Source organism: Tachysurus fulvidraco, chromosome 13, assembly GCF_022655615.1.
Source record: "Tachysurus fulvidraco isolate hzauxx_2018 chromosome 13, HZAU_PFXX_2.0, whole genome shotgun sequence".
In the NCBI taxonomy this organism is placed as follows: domain Eukaryota; kingdom Metazoa; phylum Chordata; class Actinopteri; order Siluriformes; family Bagridae; genus Tachysurus; species Tachysurus fulvidraco.
In genome coordinates, this window is record NC_062530.1 from 14076606 (window position 1) to 14099796 (window position 23191).

Genomic DNA, 23191 nt, shown 5'->3' on the forward strand with positions numbered 1-23191 from the left:
ATTAACAACTAGTAAATTAACTATTGTCTATTACAGCTATAAATAAATGAAAAGAAAATTAATGTAAAATATTAACATTATTGAGTAATATTAAGTTTATTATTGATGAAATTTCAGTATTATTCTACAATATTTAAATAAATGATACCAAAACAATAGATAATGTTCATATACATTGATGTTTTATTAACTAAAACATAAAGACCTGTATTAACCATGTTTATTCCAAATATTACTAAAAATAATGCTATAAAATCGACATTGTTTAAATTGTTAAATGTTTTATAAACTCATTATATGTCTATGAAAAGCTTTATCCAACTACTCAACATCTTGTTTAACCACCAGTAATGAAAAAAAATCTGAGCTGCATTAGCTCTAGTTCAGTACTCCTCCTCTCACACACACACTTGCTTTCAAAGTGGTTGTGGTTAGAATAACAACTGGTTTGAATCACGTTTTGGGCCTCAGCTACATGTTTTATCTGTCCAAGTGTCATGGACAGCCTGGGGATAAAACAAGTAGATCTTATCACAGCTTCTAATGCAGGGGGGGTGGGGGTGGAGCCATCCTGCTTCCACCACCATGCATCACTTTTAGCTAATATAAAAGGGCCTTATGTTCCTCTCATACAGACCATGTTTTCCAATATTGTTATTTTAACAATCTAAATATACATTATCAACAACTTACATCTCTTTACAATAAGAAGTATGGTCCTATAATCTAAACTTTGTAACAATTCACTTCACATTACTCAATATGAAATGTCCCAAGCGTTAATTGTAGAGTTAGAGATGGCATAATGTCACTTTTTACTTTTAGATACAGATAGTAATAACTTGCGTATCAGCCTATAGCAATATTCACATTTATTTATTTAGTTAGTTAGTTAGTTAGTCCGTTAGTTAGTTAGTTTTGTAACTTAAAACCTATGAAATATCATAAAGCTTTTTTTTTTTTTTCATTTTTAGCAGAGTAGAAGATAATACAGCCAATGTTCATTTGCCAACTGGATGTTGTATATTATAATAAGGTGATTTGGTGATCTTCTTGGAAATCCCAAAAAATTAATTAGATACTGAACAGCTCTGTTTTCTTTTGCACTTTATTGATTAGCGTTAAAGCTCTAGGGATAAAAAATGCTTTAAGAATTAAAACTCTCTCTCTCTCTCTCTCTCTCTCTCTCTCAGTCACACACACACACACACACACACACACACACACACACACACACACACACACACACACACACACACACACACACACTTCTCACACCCCAATCCGCTAGAGGAATTAGAGGAAAGACAAAAGAGTGAACATTCTTTATGTCCCATTGAGTCGTGAATAGGAATGTTTCACGTGTCAGTAGAGTGGTGTTTCCTATAGATTTATTAGCCTTTTCGGTCCCTCCCCCAACTCTACATAGACCTCTCTCTCTAGCCCTTTCTTCTCTTTCTTTTTGTTTGCAAGCCACAAGAGCTTTTTTTTTTAGCATGATCAGTGTTTGTAATTACTTCTGATTGCAGAGTTTTAAGCGCATTGAGCTGGGTATTTGTAGGTGCCAGTGTTCTCACAGCAGCTTGAAGGCTGAATGGTTTTAGCTGTAAGGGGCAAGACTTGCTGGCAAAAATATTACCAGCCATTTACACCCTGGGGATTATTCCACATATTTGGTTTAAATGGATAGTAAATTTAAAGTAAATTTTAGAGAAAATTTTAAAATTTTGGACCAGTGCTGCAGTATTTAATGTGATTTGTTTTTCATGAAAAAACAGTGAGTGGTATTCATGAGTTATCAAGCAAGTGGATGTGAAAGGACTGTGGTAGCCTAGTGGTTAAGGTCTTGTATTACCAATCGGAAGGTTGTGAGTTTACGTCCACTAAGCTTCCACTGCTGAGCCCCTGAGTAAGGTCCATAACCCTCAATTTCTCATTTGTATAGAATTAGATAAAATATAACTCAATGGCTTGAGTTAAATGCTGGAAAGATAGGAAGTATCTTCTGTAAGTATTATTCTGTAAGTATTATTCTGATTTGTCTTTTATACTACTCCACAATTATTTACACTTGATTTCAAAATATTTGAACTAATACCAATTGTCCTCTGCAGGTCAAGTTATGTCCGTGTGGGAAACTGGTGTGTGCATTTAGTGACAGGGCAGCTAGAGCAGCATCGCAGGAGATCCAGTGTAGTCTAGCAGCATGGCAAAGGAGATTGTTTTCATTTTAAGGAGGAAAGGCCAGGAACATGCTCCACTACTCACACTTCTCCAGATCAATGGCAGCTGACTGAACACTTTGTGTCCTTAAAGACTTTAATGTGATTATGTCACATATTTCCATCTGATTCCCACTGCTATCTACTCTTTGTGTGGGGTCTGCCACTCAAAGCTCACTCTCATTCTTGCTGAGAGTGTTGAGAGATGTTTCTCTCAACAATTTCTGGTTCCTAGCCAACCAAAGGCAAATTAAGGGTTCATGTGTATATATGGGGCAGCTTGAGTTTTATTATAGCTATATAATATAAATTCTTGTGTGTGTGTGTGTGTGTGTGTGTGTGTGTGTGTGTGTGTGTGTGTGTGTGTGTGTGTAAGCCAAACATGTGTGTGTGTTTTTGCAATTAAACTGATATAAAGCCTAGACTATTGTTTACTGGCTCTCAGTCAGGTACGTGCTGTAAGCTAGGAGTAGTGCCTTTTAGTTCTATATGACCTTTTGGCAGACTTTTTCATTCTAACAATATGTGAAATTATTTGGTCCACCCCTAAATATTTACTCTCATGTGCCAAAACTGTTGTTACAAATTTTTAAATACATGTAGACAATCTATCATTATTTCTAGTATTTCTACTCATTTCTTTAAATATCATTATTCTCTTTTATTTCTTTAATAACAACATACAGTATATTTCATGTCATTCACTAACATGGGAAAAATCACTAAAATATCAGCACAAATGAAATGTTTTGAGGCATCATAATTTGAAGGTCAAACATACCTTCAAAAAGTGCAGAAATCTTTCTTCTTCTTCTTCTTCTTCTTCTTCTTCTTCTTCTTCTTCTTCTTTTTATTTTCATAAAGCTACCCCTTTTCTGTTATGTTTGAGCTTAAAATATAAAGTATTGCATGTGTTATTCATTCAATTGATTAAATTCTCTTAAGCGTTCCATTAGGCACTGTAGCTTATTTAAGATGCATTTATAGCAGGTTGAAAACAGTTCTAAATAACAATAATTGGGAACCATATAAATGTAATACTCTTACGTATTGAGTTGATATCAGAATACAACAAATAAAATATTAGATTAATATTATTGAAATATACAACATTACAAAATTATTCTGACCTAAATAAACAATTGTTTTTCAGAAAATAAGTGTTACAAAAGCATCAGCTAAAAGGCCCACCAATAAAGGTGACAATTATTGGTTTAGTCTGAGACAGAAATCCCACTGTCTATAAATTACTTACCATTTAGAGAATTCCTCCTAGAGTTAATACAAAGCAGTAATGCTTTGCAGACTTTTAAATATGTATCTTCACTGAGATAGAAGTGTTGGTCCATTTGGCATCCTAAACTTGAATGTAAAATCTGTCTCCAAATTGTAAGCAGTATAGGCTTTACCAAGTAACTACAATGCTCAGTGCTGTCATTTCAATAAAATATACAGGAAATGTATAATAAAAATCTTTTAAAAAAGTAAGAGTGATGCAATACTCATTTAAATTTAGAAGCCTTTTCATAAACAAGTCTTGTTTTCAGGACTTACAATAGCCAAACTGTTGAGGCAGGCAGTCATTTTACACAATAAATGTCTAATCTAACCAAATGAGACATCAAATTAAATGTAGCAGAATTATTCTTTGAAAGAATGCACATTTAGTTTCCTTCTTATTTCTGAATGTTTTACACATCTCTGGTACATTCAGAGTATAGTGGCCTCTAAACAAAAATAGACACATAAGAGGACCCACAATAGGCAACCAGCCTTTAAAATGTCACAAGGATCTGACATATCATTGATATAACATGAGATAGATTAGATAGATAGTCTCATAATAAAAAAAATAATAATTTAAAAAATGTTATAACATGCTACAACCTGTCAAGCCCTTTGAGATCACAAAACTCGAAACTTCTGGTAGTTCCTATAATATCAAAATCTACTAAATGTGGTAGAACATTTTTGTATTTAGCTCCCAAACTTTGGAATAGCCTTCCTGACAGTGTTTGGGGCTCAAACACACTTATCCAGTTTAAATGTAGATTAAAGACCTATCTATTTAATAAGGCATACACATAATACTTTAAAACTTCCCATACCCATTTAAAACTTCTTGTGCTCTAGTACATGCACATTATCATCAAGTGCTTGCTAATATTATGAACAGCAACTATGTTAATTCCTCTCTACTACTTCCGCTTTTTCTACCAATCCTGAGGCATCCAGAGATTGTATGAGCTCCAGTTGTGCCCTGTGTCATTTCTGGCCTTCATTGAGATGAGGCATATGAGGATCCTGGGGCATGAAGAAATGTACCAGCTCTAGTTGTACTCTGCTTCATGAAGTATTAGGACATTTTAAGAGGAAATGCCAAATACATGCGGCCTTTGAGGACGACAACCTCCTCACCGATAGACAATTGTTCGACTGTATATTTATAAACACACCGTCTACTGTCACCCAAACGATGATGGTTTCCCTTTTGAGTCTGGTTTCTCACAAGATTCCTTCCTTTTCCATTTAAGGAAGTTTTTCCTTGCTACAGGCTTGCTCATTGGGGAAAAATACAAACAAATTTAAATTTATTTATTTTCTTCTCTCGGCTGCTCCCTGTTAGGGGTTGCCACAGCGGATCACATAGTCCACATGTTAGATTTGGCACAGGTTTTAGCCTGGATGTACTTCCTGACACAACCCACCCATTTTTATCTGGCTTGGGATTTTCCCCTTCAGGGTTTGATTAAATCATTCCACAGGGTGATCAGTTGCTGGAGGTAGACCAATATTCTCAGATATTTGAGCTGCAACAGCTGACACAGACACAGATCTTCCACAGATTACTTATAGGTTAAAGTGCATAACTTGGGCAGTTAGGATATTCTTTACTTTTCCCACATGGCTGAAGAGGGATAGCAGATCCCTGGACTTGACAAAGTTCATGACGATCCTTTTAAATGGAATAGAGTGGGATGAAGGCACAGAAGCTGGCTTATTGGGGGTGGTGTACTGATGCTGAGGGTACCTTGGCTTCCATGCCAGGCCAGAGGAAGGTGGTCTCCTAGTGGGTGAAAATGGGCCAGGTGCATTGGCAGGTGGGTCTTGGAACAGGGACCAATGAGGACAATGCATCTTTGCCCTCTCCTCTGGGTGTAACAATGGAGAAGCCCCCCTCGGATCCAGAAATAAGAGAGATTCTTTGTCCGTTTGGTGTTGACCCCATCAGTCTAGTCTATCTGGCCCCAACTATATTTTAGCCACTAGCTTTCTTTTTGTGCACCCTCATTGTGGGTGTTCTTGGAGAGGCCGAGGCATGGTGTGCACAACCTGCCAGTCAGGGTTTATTGATCTGTGGAATTTTGTTTTTAAACCGTTATGCAAATAAATAGAATTTGATGTACAAAGATCTAACTCTTTCTGAAGCCCTTAAACCAGCACCTTTCTGCTGCTTGTTTTTTTTTGTATTTTTTAATTGCATCCTTAGTCTGTGATCTAGTTAACTAACATTGATGTATTCATTAACTATTAGTTATTTATTCATTAGTATTAAATGAATAGATTCAAAGCATTTTTGTTTGATGCTCTGGATAAAGGCATCTGCCAAATTCCAATCCGTCTTTATGACAGTTCTGACAAGGTCCAGGAAGGGGGGGGGGAGGCACATGGCGTGGCAGGTGGGGGGAGTGAGGCACATGGCGAGGCAGGTGGGGGGAGCAAGGCACATGGCCAGGCAGACAGAGACGGCCGAGCGACGTCCACAGCCGAGCAGAAGGGCTGAGCAATGTCGGCTGAGTCCTAACAGTCTCCTCCTATCTAAATTACATAGCTTGTCACATTTCACATTATTACCAGATGCCCATCCTTATTCCTTTTATGTGTAAGCACCTGTAAAGTAGGGGTATGGATAACAGTATTGAACTGTGTTTTTTTGTTGCCCTGTATGTTTATTTGCTGCATTTGCTTTAATGTACATGAATGCTTTGCGTTTTTGAGCATCTGATATAATGTGGGACTATGTGTACATCATCCAATCAAGTTTATTTGTTTCACGAGTCAATTGGAAGCATGAGAATGAGGAAGCCTGCGAACGGAGTGTCTTGGAGAAGTGTGCATGAGGGGTGAGGTGGAGAAATACAAAGAAAAAGGAATTGTTTGATAACGAAAAGGAGTTCTAACTATTTGAGTTCTAACATTTTTCTTGAGTGGAACTGATCGCAAACATCACGGTCTCACCGGCGAACAGCGGATGGTTCTCGTACATTGCAGCTCATGCTAACAACGCTTAGCTACACAAGCTAGCTACAGTACACGAGCTTGCGCTAAACAAGGATTGTGAGCCACATTTGGTGAGCTGGAGTTTCGCGGGCTAAAGGATACCACGAGACATCGCTTCGGCTGTGAGGACGGACATTTTGTGAAGCAGAGAAGCGGAAAGTAGTGAGTGAGATGCTAAATAATATCTATTGAACTCTTCAACTTGGTGAGTTGTATAACGTGCACCAATGGGCCCCAACGACAAGTGCTTTGAGAACTATTAAGGTTGTTGTTTTATTGATATCCAAAAGCATTGTTTTACATGTCCTTTTATTTCATTTGAAGGCCTTACTAGTGACAAGTTTGATGTTCAGGTTTTATATTTTCTGGAAATTTGCCTTGAAGCTGCAGTCTGACTATTGCAGGAAATAATTAATAAACTAATATCTGTTTCTATGTTTTTATAACTGGGTGTAGTGGCAACTCATTCACACGCACACCCACGCATACACACACACACACACCCACCCACGCGCATACCCACCCACACACACACACACACACCAAATTTAGGACATACTGTAGTACAGTTACTGTATTTTCATGTTCTGGTGATATTATGCACTGCTCACTACCAGTAAGTGTAGTAATCACCAGTGGAGGCATAGAGTTTCTTCGTTAGCCACCTCAAGTACTATTACCGGGTTTTATTGTAATTCTACGTAAGTACAGGGAGATCAGCCAGTTCACCATTCCACCTTTGAGAATCCAGGCTCCTGCTGTGCCATTGTTATGTACAGTATATTGTAGTTTAACCCTAAATAACTAGCTAGTCAGGTGGTATTAGCTACGGGCCATTGTTGCCTATGTTTCAGGTGATGATCATGGTTTAAAAAGGGGTTAAATATGGTTTTCTGATTTCCCAATATTTGTAACCTTATTTCTGAGTTTATATTTAAAAAGACTACTACTTCTTATGCCTGGCACCTACTAAAACCTGCATATTTCTCCCTGGAATTCAGAGATGATTTGTGTGAGATTTTGGGCAACAAAGTCTCTGTGGATAACTTTTCTTCACTCTCCTTATTTTGTTTTTCCTATATAAAGTAAGATATTACTAGGTCTCTGCAATCTGCTTCTACTCTCGCGCTAAATGTATTCTTAAAATCTTTTGTTTAGTAATTTAGTTTGTGTGGTCTCATGCATTCCTACAGATATTAATACTTTAACGTGTGCAGTCTTATGCATTACAACAGTTTTTAATACCTCAATGTGTGTGTGGTCGTATCCTAGTTAGTTATTGCTTTTAGTGTTCTGGTTGTGTCTGTGTCTAGTGTCTAGTTTGTTTGTTATCAAATCTACCGCATATCAAATTTGTAAATTTCAACTTAGTGCCTTCTTCCCTTTCTCTTGGCATAGATTCAATGTCTGCCAGATCCTCCTAACATTCTCAGCACCTTTGCCATTATTCTAGCTTCCAGCTATCAGCAATGGCTGTGGATCATCTTTACAGCACTGAACTCTCCAAATAATCCTCTAAACCTGTGACTATTTCTCATTGGGATCTCACCTGTGATGTTTCTACACAAACTGATCCAGTTTCCACCATTTCCACATCCATTAATCAAGGCCCTCAGACTCCACTGCAACCATGGAATGTCTGTGCATGTGTGCCTTTTGATGGGTTCAGCTGCCATGACCCCGCTGCTGCTGACTCTCCCAGTTTCAGCTACTCCCCATTCTTTTCTCTTTCTCACCTTGAAGTTGACCTCTGCCTGTATCTCCACTCTCTGATACTTCTGTTATTTCCCTTAATCCTACTTCTCCTATCCCTGGCTGTTCTTACACTCACATTGACTAGGCCCTTTTCTTTCAATAAAACTTATTTTATACCCATCCCTATTTCTGTGAGTGATTCTTTTATTATTATTATTATTATTATTATTATTATTATTATTATTATTATTATTATTATTATTATTATTATTATTGTTGTTGTTGTTGTTGTTGTTGTTTGATTACATTATTATTCTTGTTATTATTGCTTGATTTTTTTTTTCAATACACCTAAAAGCTTATGTTTGAGGCTAATATTAGTTCAAAGTAAAGTTATTTATGTAGATTATATATACATACTCTCTTCTGAGATTTTTCTCAACTACTGTCACACACTGGTATATAAAAACTGTTTGCTGGTGGGAGCTGTGTGGTGTGCATGACTTGGTGAGAAGGTTCATTACAGACTTAACAATAAATTCCAGCCAAAGTCTTCAAATGAAGAATCTAATCTAAATCTTCACCAATAAAGATCTGAGCACTAGGCTGATGGTATTGAGAGAGAGAGAGAGAGAGAGAGAGAGAGAGAGAGAGAGAGAGAGAGAGAGAGAGAGAGAATTATTAGGTATGCTTGTGATCATGTGATGAATAAAATTCAGTTCAAATTTATTCGTACAGCTGTTATGTTTTGCACTTACACAGCAGTAAGAAAGACACCAAGGTCAGAGATTATCTTGAGCACATATTTTACTGCCAATTGCACTTATCACATTTTCTAACACTAGGGGGTGCAAATGTAGAACACCTTTATGATTATTGGCTCAATCACAACAGTTCAACTCCTCCAGCCTTGATGTAGTCACTTCAAGGTGCATACTACATTACATTGAACAGAAAGACATTGAACAGAACTCTATGCAGAGTTAACCCACGGAAGGCTGCTGGACCAGATAACATTCCTGGCAGGGTGCTCAGGGAATGTGCAGAACAGCTAGCGGATGTCTTTACTGACATCTTCAACATTTCCCTGAGCAGCACCGTTGTTCCTAAGTGCCTCAAAACTACCAGCATTGTTCCTGTCCCAAAGAAGTCTACAGTGTCCTGCCTCAATGACTATCGTCCCGTTGCACTCACACCCATAGTTATGAAGTGCTTTGAGAAGTGGACCCAGTTACCACCCTCACTGGAGACCCTACAGTTCGCGTATTGTCCAAAACGCTAAAAAGATGATGCCATTGCCACAACCCTCCAATTAGTCCTCACCCACCTGGATAATAAAGACACTTATGTACGAATGCTGTTCATAGACTTAAGTTCAGCATTCAATACAATCATTCCTCAGCACCTGATTGGGAAGCTGAGCCTGCTGGGACTAAACACCTCCCTCTGCATCTGGATCCTGGACTTCCTGACAGGGAGACCTCAGTCAGTCCGGATCGGGAACAGCATCTCCAGCACCACCACACTGAACACTGGAGCCCCTCAGGGCTGTGTGCTCAGTCCACTGCTGTTCACCTTGCTGACTCATGGCTGTGCAGCAATGCACAGATCGAATCATATTATCAAGTTCGCCAATGACTTGTGTTGTAAAAAATCTTAGTAGAAATAATTAAAATATTATTCCTTACAATACTATAACCAAAGTAAAGTATTAGGCCTGGCAAAATATTACAATGGCTGTCATAAGACATATGTAGGCGATGTTGTAGGCCAAAGATGTTTATTGTAACCAGATTCTGGGCTGTCAGGCCTAGTCAGTCTGAGCACATTTGTAATAACAACTGCAAACTTGTTATGTAGAAGAGAAAAGACCATTGTTCCCAGACCTTAGCTCATAAATTGTTTTGGAAAATGAAGCAGACTATGGTTCTCAGACCTTGGCCCATAGCGATAACATGTTATGTAGAATGAAAAAGACATTGGTTCACAGACCTAGGCCCTGAGAACTAAGGGGAGGAAAATCCATAAATGGGCATGTGGTGCTCATAAACTTGTTGTGCAGACTGAAGAAGGCCCAGGTGTTTAGTCTGAGGTCATGAAAAATAAGGGGAGGAAAATCCATAAATTAAGGGTAAATTAGGTCAGTGAGTTTAGAAAACATAGGAGGTGATTTCGGTAAATAAGGTGATATGGCACCTGGGCTCCTAGGAGCACCAGGGTATATATTGAGAAGATATCTGAGGCTCCAGTCGCTCTTCGGGGGCGAAGGTGTGTGTGCGCGTGGGTGCGTGGGGGCGCGCGCATGTCCGCGGGTCAAGGTGGGTGTTTTTATTTTTGCAAGGACTAAAAGTTCTTGTTTTTCTTGATTGATTTTGCATGACATGCTCTTTTTAGGGGTTTTCATTTGTTACTTTTAATTTGGCAATTTGTTACTTTTAATTTGCCAATTTGTTACTTTTAATTTGGCAAATTATAATTTGTTGGCTGATTGACCACAATAAAGAAGTCATTCTCATCCAGGTCTGAGGAGTTTTCTCAGTATTTTTGTAGTAATTATAGAGTTAACAGTTAAGTTTAACTACAACAGTCTTTAGTAACCAAAAAGTCTACGTGTGGAGATCACCCTGCGATGTCTCGACTTGGAGACCGGCTCTGAGTTCCGTGGTAGGTCTCATCAACAAGAATGACGAGTCAGCATACAGGGAGGAGGTGCAACAACTAACTGCCTGGTGTAGAGCCAACAACCTTTCTCTGAATGCGGATAAAACTAAAGAGATGGTTGTGGACTTCAGGAGAGCACAGAGCAACCAGTCTCCGCTGAACATCGACGGATCATTCGCAGAGATCATCAAGAGCACCAAATTTCTTGGTGTTCATCTAATGGAGAATCTCACCTGGTCACTCAACATCAGCACCATCACCAAGAAAGCCCAGCGGCGTCCTACAAAGCTTTCCTACAAAGGCTGAGAAAGGCACATCTCCCTCCCCCCATCCTGAACATGTTCTACAGAGTGACCACTGAGAGCATCCTGAGCAGCTGCATCACTGTCTGGTTTGGGAACTGTACAATCTCGGATAGCAAAACCCTGCAGTGGATAGTGAGGACAGCGGAGAAGATCATTGGGGTCTCTCTTCCCTCTATCATGGACACTTACACCACACGCTGCATTCGCAAAGCCAACAGAATTGTGGATGACCCCACACACCCTCAAACACACTCTTCACCCTCCTGCCATCTGGAAAAAGGTACCGAAGCATTCGGGCCCTCACGACCAGACTGTGTAAACTATGCTTCTTCCCACAAGCCATCAGACTTCTCAATAACTGAACTGAACTGTACTGAGCACAACATACACACACATCATCTGTATGGACTGCACAAACCCTCACAAAACACACACACAGACACATCAAACTGTTTACATGCTTACAATCTATCAAACTGTTTACATGCTGTTTTGCACCAACTGTCCAACATTTCAGCCGTTTTTGCACATATTGTACAATATCTCAGCCATTTTGCACATACTATACAATATTTCAGTCATTTGCTGTTTTTTGCACAATTCTATATATTATCCCAACCTGCTGCTAAGAAACTGTTCAATTCAAATGTTGCTGCATGAAATATTGTTTGAACATACAGTATTTACACTGGTCGGTTGGTGCTGTTTCTGTTACTGTTTATTGTCTGTTGTCTATTTTATTCTTTGTACTTTTTGTATTGTCCTGTAACGTTTTGTCTACACTGTCTTTTGTCCTGCACTGTCTTGTCTATCTTGTTTGTCTTGTCCTGCACTGTTTGCACCAGGTTGCACAGTTGCACTTTATGTGGCTCAGACTACTTACAAGTCCTCAGCCCTGTCTTTGTTTTTATGTAGTACCCTGATCCTGGAGAAACGTTGTCTCATTTCGCTATGTACTGCAACAGCTATATATGGTCAAAATGACAATAAAAGCTTCTTGACTTGACTTGACTTGAATTGATTGAAGTGCAGAAAGGGACTCCAGCAAGCCAAGCTTACAGATCTAAAAAAGGGATAGCCAGAAGGTGGCATGCCAAAGTGTTCAACCACTGTGTCAGCTAACCTGTTCAAACTGCGAGACAGCAAGGGACAGCATCCAAACCATCCCAGTTCACCAAATACTCTATGCTCACCAAACCTCTAGATCTGCTCCTTGATCTAAGAAAAATTACGTATATAAGAAGGCTACCCTAATGAAATTATCTACATAAGCTTCAAATGGGAGACTGGAGTCTATAATTACAGCAATGTCTTTGGCTGCTGCAAATGATAAAATAGAAAGAAGATCCAGAATTACTTTGTTAGTGGAAAGCTTACTTGGAAAGCCAAAGCTGCTTGAGGTCCTAGTATAAGCACTCATCAGATTTAAGCAAGAGGAAGTTAGTAAGCATCCACTGTCTAACGTCCTTTACACATTCTTCAATCTTTATAAGCTGCTGTCTCCCATCTGTGATAGTTATGCTGATGATACATATAGCTGTGTGTCATCAGCATAATAGTGGAAGCTGGTATTGGCCCACCTAATACAGTTTGCCTACCAAGCAAACAGATCAGTGGACGACGCAGTCAACACTGCACTACATTCTGCAACACCTGGGCTGCACAAGGACATATGCCCGGATTCTCTTTGTCGACTTCAGTTCGGCTTTTAATACAATAATTCTGGAAATTCTCTAATCCAAACTCCTAAGGCTCACTATACCTTCTTCCATCTGTCAGTGGCTCACCAGCTTCCTGGCAGGCAGGAAACAACAGGTGAGACTGGGAGGTGTTACCTCCAGTATTCAGACAATCAGCACTGGTGCTCCACAGGGATGTGTCCTCTCCCCACTGCTATTCTCCGTCTATACCAGAGGTATTCAACTAAAATTTAAAGAGGTCCAGTAAGAGAAAATTTCTTGAAGCAAAGGTCCAGAAGATCATGATGTCTAACTAGTTAGTGTGATATATTTAAGTAGCCTAGTAATTGTATCAACATCTGCAAGCAATCAATACCTGACTGTCAAATCGAATAAATTCAGTACAATTCAAAAACCTTTTGACAATATTTATTGTCGCGTAACATAGAACTGAACATATGTATGATTGTAGATATGTATAACGTTCTCTCATTAAATAAATAAAAGTAGGGCTACCTTTCAAAATAAGAGAAAATATAGAATTCTACAACTTTCCCTTTTATATCTCAGTGAGATAACTGAGCTCTAGCTTGGCTTGGGTTAGGGTTAGGGTTAAACCTGGGCTTGAATGGAGTCAAGGCCATTCTCATACACATGTGGAGGTGCTCATTAGTGACCCTGGAACCATATTTAGATTTGATTATGTTCATTGTAGAGAAATCTGCCTCTCAGTTGTATGTAGAGCCAAACATAGTCAGGATGTACAGGGCTACTTTCCTCAGACCTGGGAAATCTGTCTCAGGGACGCTGTCTTCAGATTTGAGTGGATATGTTTGTTCAAAACCTGTATGTTTTGTCTCATAATGGCATTTCACATTGCCACTTTTAATAAGTGCCATGGGTTCTGAACATATGAGACACACTGGTTCTCTCCCTTTCTCCGTCTCACTCGTCTGTTTCTCTCCCTTTGTTTTCTACATGTATCGCTATCTTTGTTTCATGTGTAACTTTACTCTAATTCTCTCTCATCTGTCTTGCACTGTTGAGTCGCAGTGTTTACTTCAGGAATGCACAGATTTGATTGGCTAAGTGGTATCACGTGGGATGACTTAACTCGCATGCAGTTGGTCTGTGCGTTTCCACTACCACTATTGTAAAGATTGCAAAAGCTGCGCTGGTTAAAATAGAAGCGCCCCATCAAGATTTAAATCATAACCTTTTGTTTTGGCTCTAGGTCCGGGTCTGTATTGGACAGCTTCTGGGTCCGGACCCGGACCGCTGTCTGCCTGTTAGTGACCTGTGCTCTATACTAATAACTGCACTTCAAGTGACCCAACTGTTAATCTCCTGAAATTTGCAAATGATATTATGCTGATCTGTCTTATCCAAGATGGCGATGAGTCTGCATACCAGCAGGAGGTAAAGCTGCTGGTGTTATGGTGCAGTCAGAAAAACCCTAGAGCTCAACACCCTCAAAACGAAAACATATATTTGATACAGATGAGCAATTGATGTTTAAGGGCCTTGCTCATGGGCACAAAGCTGCTGTGTTCATGGTTAACACAGCTAAATGTAAATATTGGTAAATGAAACTGAAATAATTTCTATCTTCTTGTATTGATCTTTTGCTCTTAAACCCATGTTTTTTGTAAAAAATAAAAAAACAATTTAGAGCTAAAGACACTCAAAACTGTGGAGATGATAGTGGATAATAGCAAAATAATGGCAAAACTGTGGAGATGATAGCTACTTTCCCATGACCTGAAATGGGAGTGCAACATAAACTCCATTATCAAAAAGGCACAACAGAGTATGTACTTTCTACGTCAATTAAGGAAGAATGGTTCTACCACAGGAGCTGTTGATGCTGTTCTACACTGCAGTCAGTGAATCTGTCCTGTGCACATACATCACCATCTGGTTTGGAGCAGCAACAAAACAGGAAAGGAACAGACTGCAACACACAGTAAAAACAGAAGAACAAATAATTGGTGCCCCCTTGCCCACTCCCCAGGACTTGTACGATACAAGAACCAGAAACCGGGCAGGAAAAATCACTTTTGACCCTTCACACCCTGGACTCCTCCCTTCTGGCAGGCACTACAGAGCTTAACCAAAACTGCCAGACACAGGAACAGTTTCTTTCTCCAGGCAATCACCCTGATTAACAACTCACCATAATTATATTTCCTGCTTCATATCTACAAGTACTGCATTATCAGTAATGTCAGTCATCACATCATCTGTATAGGTTACACACACTACTGCTGATGCATACTGAACAAAAGCATAATATTGCACAATATTGTTATTTGCACTACCATGCACTTGTCACACTTTATGTACATTACTGATCAGTCATATATTCTGTATTCATATGTAATACTCATACTGTCTATAATCTATCACATCTGCATTGTCTTGTATAGTCTGTATTATCTTCTCTTGTATAGTATAGTGTTATTTATGTCTGTACTTTTGAGAGTCACAAACAGCTGTAACCAAATTCCTTGTGTGTGCCAACACACTTGGCCAATAAACCTGATTCTGATTCTGAATACAATGTTTACAAATAATTAGACCAAGGGGTAACATGTATAATGAGCAGTGGGCCTAAAACAGAACCTTGTGGAACACCAAAGATAAATATGTTAGAAAAGTCATTATTTAGATCTACAAACTGATAACGATCAGTCAAAAAAGGCCTTAACACCAACATTATTTCTAGCCTATCAAGTACAGAATAGCATGGTCAGTACAAAAGTTGCACTTTCCCCATGACCATGGGCTGGGCAACCAAGAAGAGCCGCAACATGAAGGGTACATGGCCCTATGTCTTTGAATCGGCTATATAGTTTGAAACCTCTGCACTTATATAGAGTGGCCCTTCCGAGTCCGATGTTTTAAAGGCAGCCTTTATTTTCAGGCAGTCTCTGTGAGTGATGGGGGCCTCCCATATGCAAGAAGAAAAAACACTTGCTTGGAGAGAACCACCCAACAAACTGTTTTTTGATGAGACCATGCCGAGATAATGGAAGATAAGATATCAAGTCAAGATAAGATATGGAGTCTTTTCCATATATGAATTTTACAAGCCTTAGGATAAAGGGATAATATTAGCTGCAACTCCCGTGAGACCTAATAACTAGCCTGATGCTGCCAGTAATGGCATGGTTCAAAGCCATTTCACTGGGACACAAATGTGCCCCCATTGTGATTGAATCCCATATTAACCATAGAAAAGTAACTTTCTGATAGTTTTCTGATCTGGCACGGGGGCACGTTGGCTTAGTGGTTAGCACTTTTGCCTCACACCTCCAGGGTTGGGAGTTTGATTCCCGCCTCCGCCTTGTGTGTGTGGCGTTTGCATGTTCTCCCCGTGCCTTGGGGGTTTCCTCTGGGTACTCCGGTTTCCTCCCCCGGTCCAAAGACATGCATGGTAGGTTGATTGGCATTAGGAATGTACCGATCCGATATTTTGGATTGGTATCGGCGCCAATCCAAATATTTTGAGTGAATTCGGTATTGGTGATGCGTGACCAATCCAAATCCAATACCCGTGGTCATGGGTATCGCACTTTTCAGAGCGCTGCCAGTCGAATCCATTCTACTTGAGGAATGCCCTAATAAATTAAACTTTCCACGTTTTACCTACAGCATTGACCATGCTCCTGCTTTCTGAAATCAATGGGCCCACACAACCACTTTTTATTTACATACGACGCCCATGCCCGTGGAGGTTTATTAATGTCAATTAACTAACTATTGCTTGAACTTATAAGAAAAATACACTTATATAATAAATTACATTACTGTAAATAAATAAATAAATTTCATAGGAAATATGTTGCACAACCGCCTGCGACAGACTGGCAAGTTTAGCAGGCACCCTTTCCACTCACCTCAGCACGTTAAACATGTCGCTCATTTGGTTGCAAGGTTTACTGTTAAATACATTTTGCATTGTGTTTCAAGAGTTTTAACATAAGATTCACTTTAAAATATTGCCTTTTCTTCAGAAAATAATTTAATTTAATAATTGCAGTACATATGGTTTAGATTGTTATACCACTAACTGTTAAAGTACTGTTTGCTACTGCATTAATACTTTTTAAAGGTTTCTTGTGTTTTCATTTTTCATATAGTAATATGGGCATTTTTGTATTTCTTTGCCAGAAACAAATAAATCTTAATAACTAAGCGAGTTGTTTACATTCTTTAGTTTTAAAGGTAGAAAAGAACACAGGTATTGGATCGGTATCGGTAGATACCGGCAAACTCTGGTATCGGAATCGGGTCGGAAGAGAAAAAGTGGTATCGGTACATCCCTAATTGCCATCTCTGGAAAACTTTCCATAGTGTGTGATTGCATGATAAATGAGAGTGTGTGTGCCCTGCAATGGGTTGGCACTCCGTCTAGGGCGTATCCTGCCTTGATGCCCGATGACGCCTGAGATAGGCACAGGCTCCCCGTGACCCGAGAGTTCGGATAAGAAAATGAATGAATGAATGATCTGATACACAACACAATTGACTTGTTAGCATCTTGAATGTGCACAGGTGCATCTTAATAAATCCAAATGTTGTGGAAACGTTTATTTATTTCAGTAATTCAACTCAAATAGTGAAACTCATGTATTATATAAATTCAGTACACACAGACTGAAGTAGTTTAAGTCTTTGGTACTTTTAATTGTGATGATTTTGGCTCACATTTAACAAAAAGCCACCAATTCACTTTCTCAAGTTTGAATACTTAATAAGACCAATTTTTAGTATTTTTTCAAAGTATGTTCATTTACTGTACATGTACTCAATACTTGGTTGGGTCTCCTTTTGCTTTAATTAGTGCCTCAATTCGGTGTAGCATGGAGGTGTTTAGTCTTTGGCACTGCTGAGGTGGTATGGAAGCCCAGGTTTCTTTGACAGTGGCCTTCATCTGCATTTTTTGGTCTCTTGATTCTATGCCAAAAAAAAATTCCGATTTATAAAACCGTGCGTATGCACATCTGTAAGCAATGTTCCCTTTATAAAGCACAGATCACCCGCAGATGTGCGTACTTAAACCAGCCTCAAATCCCGCCCTGTACATGCCCATTTTTAACCATAAATAGTCAATGCAAATCACTGCACAGGCACGAGAGTGGACCTCGTTATGAGTTTCCTCTGCGCTCTGCGTGTTAAAAATGGGGTGAGGAGCCAGCGTTTCAGGGGTAGCCACTGTCGCCTGCATGTTATGATTATATTAAAAGCAACATTGTTATAATTATATTAAAAACAAAATTGTTACATTTTCTACTTTTTAATATTGTTAAACTCACCAAGAAGCCAGCCATCACGTACTGCGCCTGCATTTAGTCTGTTCCCAACACTGCTACTGTATGTGTCAAGATAAAGAAATCATGTGTTGAACCAGGCCAGCATGCCACAATGTTTATGAGGGTCATGTTGGAGTCACATTTTGTCACTTTTTGTATATGAAATATACAAAAAGGTCTTAGACACAAAGTTGAGGATTACTTATAGTTTTTTTTATATAAATAATTTACCTGTCTGCCAATTCCCACTGGAAACAGTGAGTGGTGAAGACTTGTACTGTATTTGGACTGGGATGGCATGGTTCCGGCATGTTGCCCTCTCTAATACTGGACCCAATTCAACACATAGATCTAAGAGCACAGCTCTAGGGAATCTAAATCGGCTTATTAGGCAGTCATCAAAATGGGCCAGGAAATCATCATGGTCCCTGAAATCTCGTTCTCTCCTTATTCTGCCATTGGCGTAATCCTCCAACAGTGCCAGCAGTGCCATCATGAAGCATTACATACCCGGGTCACAAGAGGATTTATATGTTTCTAGCAATTAGACTGCTCGTTAACACCTTGACAAAATCACAGAATTAATTTGTGGGAGAAAATTTAAGAAGAAAATGTTATAGTGAACACATACTTCTTCATGACGGTTTTGTAATGAACACCGTAATTGTTAGGACCGATGATGAGTAGCGATTGTGATTCATGACTGTATTTGCAGACTTTTTATGATATATGTACATTAAGGAAAATATTTCGTTTTACACTGTGCTCTGCAGTTCTCTAATACATGGGTATTTCATGCTATTCTGTATCACATGTAGTCACGCCATCTCCTCCTGCGCTCCCGTTGTGGACAATGTGACTGTAAGGCAGCGCTGATTATTCATTCATTCATTCATTCATTCATTCATTCATTCATTCATTCATCGTCTACCGCTTATCCGAACTACTCGGGTCACGGGGCGCCTGTGCCTATCAGGTACCATTGGGCATCAAGGCAGGATACACCCTGGATGGAGTAGCGCTGATTATTATTATTATTATTTTATTTTTAAAACATTTTGAATTACGTTTGGATTTTACTAGATGTATATAGCCTAAAACAATCGGCACAAATAACACTGTTGGATTTAATCTTCATGATAATGTGGATATAACGTATGAAATAGAGTGAAAATTAAATGTCATTCATTCTTATTGTAGGGACCTTTAAAAATGTGCTTTGTTTACAATGTTGTATAATGCCAATTTATTTTATTTTTATTTAAAAATGTAATATGACATGCAGCAATGTTTTATTTTCAGATTTGTTTGTCAGGGTTTGTTTTATAGTCAATTATTGGGTTAAAATGTGAATATTATTGTTGGCCAATGATTGAATTAAAGGTAAAAGGTCATGTACTGACGAGTTACAGGTGGAAGAAAGGGGGAGGAGCAACACACATGGCGAGAGGAGACGTGTGTGTGTGTGTGTGTGTGTGTGTGTGTGTGTGTGTGTGTGTGTGTGTGTGTGTGTGTGTGTGTGTGTGTGTGTGTGTGCGTGCGCGCGCGCTAAAATGGCAGAGGTTAGCATCTTTGGAAACTGAGTATATTCGGTGAAGTATTACGGCCCAAAGTGTAACGAAACTGTATTCGTTTTAGATTATTGAATTCTTCGCAAAGTTCGACGTTATTTTTTTTCGCCGACTGTGTAAGATATCTCCGCCACCGCGTCTAATAAAGCCTAGCGGTTATCGCAGGAATAGCGTGTGCGAGGACAGTGTGTTGTTTTGCTGTTGCTGTAAAATTTGCATCACTGCTCTGTGCTTGGATCGGCCTGACTCCTCACACAGGAAGAATTGATCACTGGTAAACGTGAGTTGACTCTTCACGTTTCATCTTGTTTTCCTCGGATGGATGTAAGTATTTTCAAAGTCATTATCATTTACACTGCGAAGGGGCCCACGAACGAAACACTAGTGTGTGTGACTGAGTTGTTGGTTCATATAAACTGTGAAATACTATTCATATTGGGTTCTGGTTATATCTTTTTGTATAGATTTATATGTTTTGAGGTGTTTCATGTTACTAAAGAGTGAAGTTTAATGTTGTGATGTGATAAACCTAATTTAAACTATAAATACTGGGTTGTAACACCATTTGATACGTGTTTTATTTTGGTTTCTGGTTTCAAATATTTCATCTACTTTTGTTTAAATGGTTTCATACATTTATAACTAAAAATAACAAATCTAGATTAAGAAAATAAATATTGGTTGTTAGTTGTACTACTTTATTCTTGTGTTTCATTTGCTGACGTAAATAGAATACTACCGGCCAATTCACTAATCAATGGCCGGGAATCCAGGTTTCTTCGTTAAGAGTAAATAAGATTAAATAAGGTTTAACCTTATGGGTTAAAAAAAAAAAATAGGGTTACAGTTGGAGGCACCGCTGGGATTATTTGTTTTCTGTTTACTGAGTTGTTTATTTTCATTTATTCTCCTTTAATATTGTTGTTTGGCAGTGAAAAGCAGCCTTTTCATCTTGTGTATTTTCTTACTGTACTTGCAATCTAGCTCTAACTCGTAGACATGGATCTTTCACAGGTTGTTGTGTGGTGCCAGGAAAGTGTTAAGTGTCTTGCGTGCCATTGTGGTGCATAATGTGGCTTTGAATATTAGCAGTGAGACAGTTGGTAAAGTGTTAGACACTGTGGAAGTTTTTGGTCGTGCTAAAATATGTGGTCTCCGTGGTGATACAACTGGCAGAACATTGTTTATTTTAGTAGAGACCAGTACTGACTTAGACCCTGATACTGTACCTTCTGAAATAGGTATTGAAAACGAGGCTGGGCCTTGGCCTGTCCATGTAGTTGGCAGTTTACTAGCTCCTGGTGCTCCCGCTGAGGGTGAAGCTGTTCAGCTTAAGTCAATGGCTCTTTTACAAGAGGAGGGAAAATCTATGGAGGAAGTCAAGGCCATAGTTATGGGAAATCCGCCTCCTAAAGTTGACATCAGTGTAGGTCTAGTTGATGCTATTGGGAAATTAGTGAACCGATGTAATCAGGCGTTTGGTGATGGGCCTGGTTACAGAAAACTGAGACTGTTCTCAGGCTTAAGACCTGTCCCTCCCGGTGAAGAAGAAGATGAAGTTTGGATGGAACAAGCTGCTCAGATGATTAGTGAATGGCAGTGCGCAGAGGCTGCAAAGAGACAGCGCATTGTTGAGAGTTTACGGGGCCCTGCTGCTGATATTGTCAGATTCTTGAAAGTGAGTAATCCATCTGCTACTGCCAGTGAGTATCTATCTGCTTTTGACACTGCATATGGCACCACTGAGAGTGGACTTGATCTGATGGCTAAGTTTCGTTATACCTACCAAGAAAGTGGAGAAAAATTGTCTGATTTCCTGTACAGGCTAGATAAACTTCTTCACAGAGCTTTCTTTAAGATGGGCAGCTGATGCAGCTGGCATAAATAAAGCTAGAATGGAGCAGCTGTTTAAGGGAGCCCTTACCAATGACATAGTTGCATTACGAATAAGGATGACTCACACATTGCGAGATGCCCCTTCTTTTTCGCAGTTAATGAAAGAGGTGAGAGAGGAGGAACACTGGGTAGCTGCCCGAGTGGATGTTAAAGCATCTGTTGCCACTGTCCTTTCTCCACCTGTGCGATCTGAATTACAAAACCTGAGAAAAGAGGTTAAAGAGTTATCTACTCAGGTGAGTCAACTATTGAATGTGGCTACAGTGACTTCAGTTTCTGATTGTGTTTCTCAGAAAGTACCCCATTATCTACCTGAGAGGGTAAACCGGGACAATTTTCAATTTTCTAACCCAAAGATTCCCAAGCCATCTGTGCCAACAGTCTTTTGCTACAAATGTGGTGAAGATGGACATACAAAGCAAGAATGTAAGGCACCTGAAGACCTCAGGAAGGTGAACCAAAAACTGATCAAAATGCAGGGGAACTGGTCAGGGGCTCAGTGAGGGAACGGCACCGGGCTCCTGAGACCACACGTTCCGCTCATGGTACAATTATGCTTGAGGTTGGTAAGCCAAAACTGCCAAATGGTTTTGTAGGGCCTGTCTCTGAAGTTCCTGTACAGATAGAAGGGATTTACACAAGCTCTTCTTGACAGCGGTTCTCAGATTACCCTTCTGTACCGCAGTTTTTTTGGTACTTATCTGAAACCCATAGAAATTCAGCCAGTGGAAAATCTTGAGATCTGGGGTCTAAGCTCTCATAAATACCCATATGATATATACTTGCCCCTCAGACTTGAATTCACAGAAAGCATTGCTGGAGTGAGACAAGTGGTGGACACGCTTGTCATTGTATGTCCTGATCCTGTAAAGCGAGATGGCGTAGCCATTTTGGTTGGGACCAACACTAGCTTAGTGAAAAACTTGTTTGAGTCTTGTCACAAGCAAGCTGGTGAGGAGTTCTTGAATGTGTTGACAGTACATCCAGTAATATGAGTCCATTCAGCAAAAGAATGCGTTACAGGAGGATTCAGGTAAGCATGGAACAGTCTGGTTTATGAAGCATAAACCTGTGGTCCACAGTCAAGTCACAGTCAAACTTCCTGGAGTAGTTAAGTTTCCTGGGCACATGACTGAGTCTCTTGTTCTTAAAGACAGAGCAGCCGTTGCTGACACCAGTTCTTATGATCTTGAGGTGAGGCAGAAAATTAATTCTGCATCCGTTGTATCCACCCAGCGGGTCACAGTGACCGTCAAGAACGTTTCTACAAAAGAGGTATTTGTGAAGCGAGGAACTCCCCTTGCTCATGTATTTCCAGTGTCATTAGTCCCACATCTTACCTCTAAATCAGCACCAGAGCAACCTACCTTGTCACCTGCATCTTTTGATTTTGGAGATTCTCCAATGCCCAAAGCAGCAAAACGGAGCTTGTGTGAGAAAATGATGCAGAGATGAGACGTGTTTTCTCTACATGAGTGGGATGTTCGAAAAGTACCACCCATGAGAAGGTTGAATGATTCACGCCCCTTTAGAGAAAGATCACAGTGCCTTGCACCAGCAGAC

At 39.5% G+C, this 23191-nt stretch overlaps 1 protein-coding gene across 1 annotated transcript; it reads left to right on the top strand.

Moving 5' to 3' along the window:
• Positions 1 to 20843: 20843 nt before the first annotated feature.
• Positions 20844 to 21602, top strand: LOC125146244 (paraneoplastic antigen Ma1 homolog). Its single transcript, XM_047822800.1, has one exon. It carries the CDS (start codon positions 21072 to 21074, stop codon positions 21600 to 21602), a length of 531 nt encoding a protein of 176 aa, XP_047678756.1. The 5' UTR covers positions 20844 to 21071.
• The last annotated feature ends 1589 nt before the right edge of the window (positions 21603 to 23191 follow it).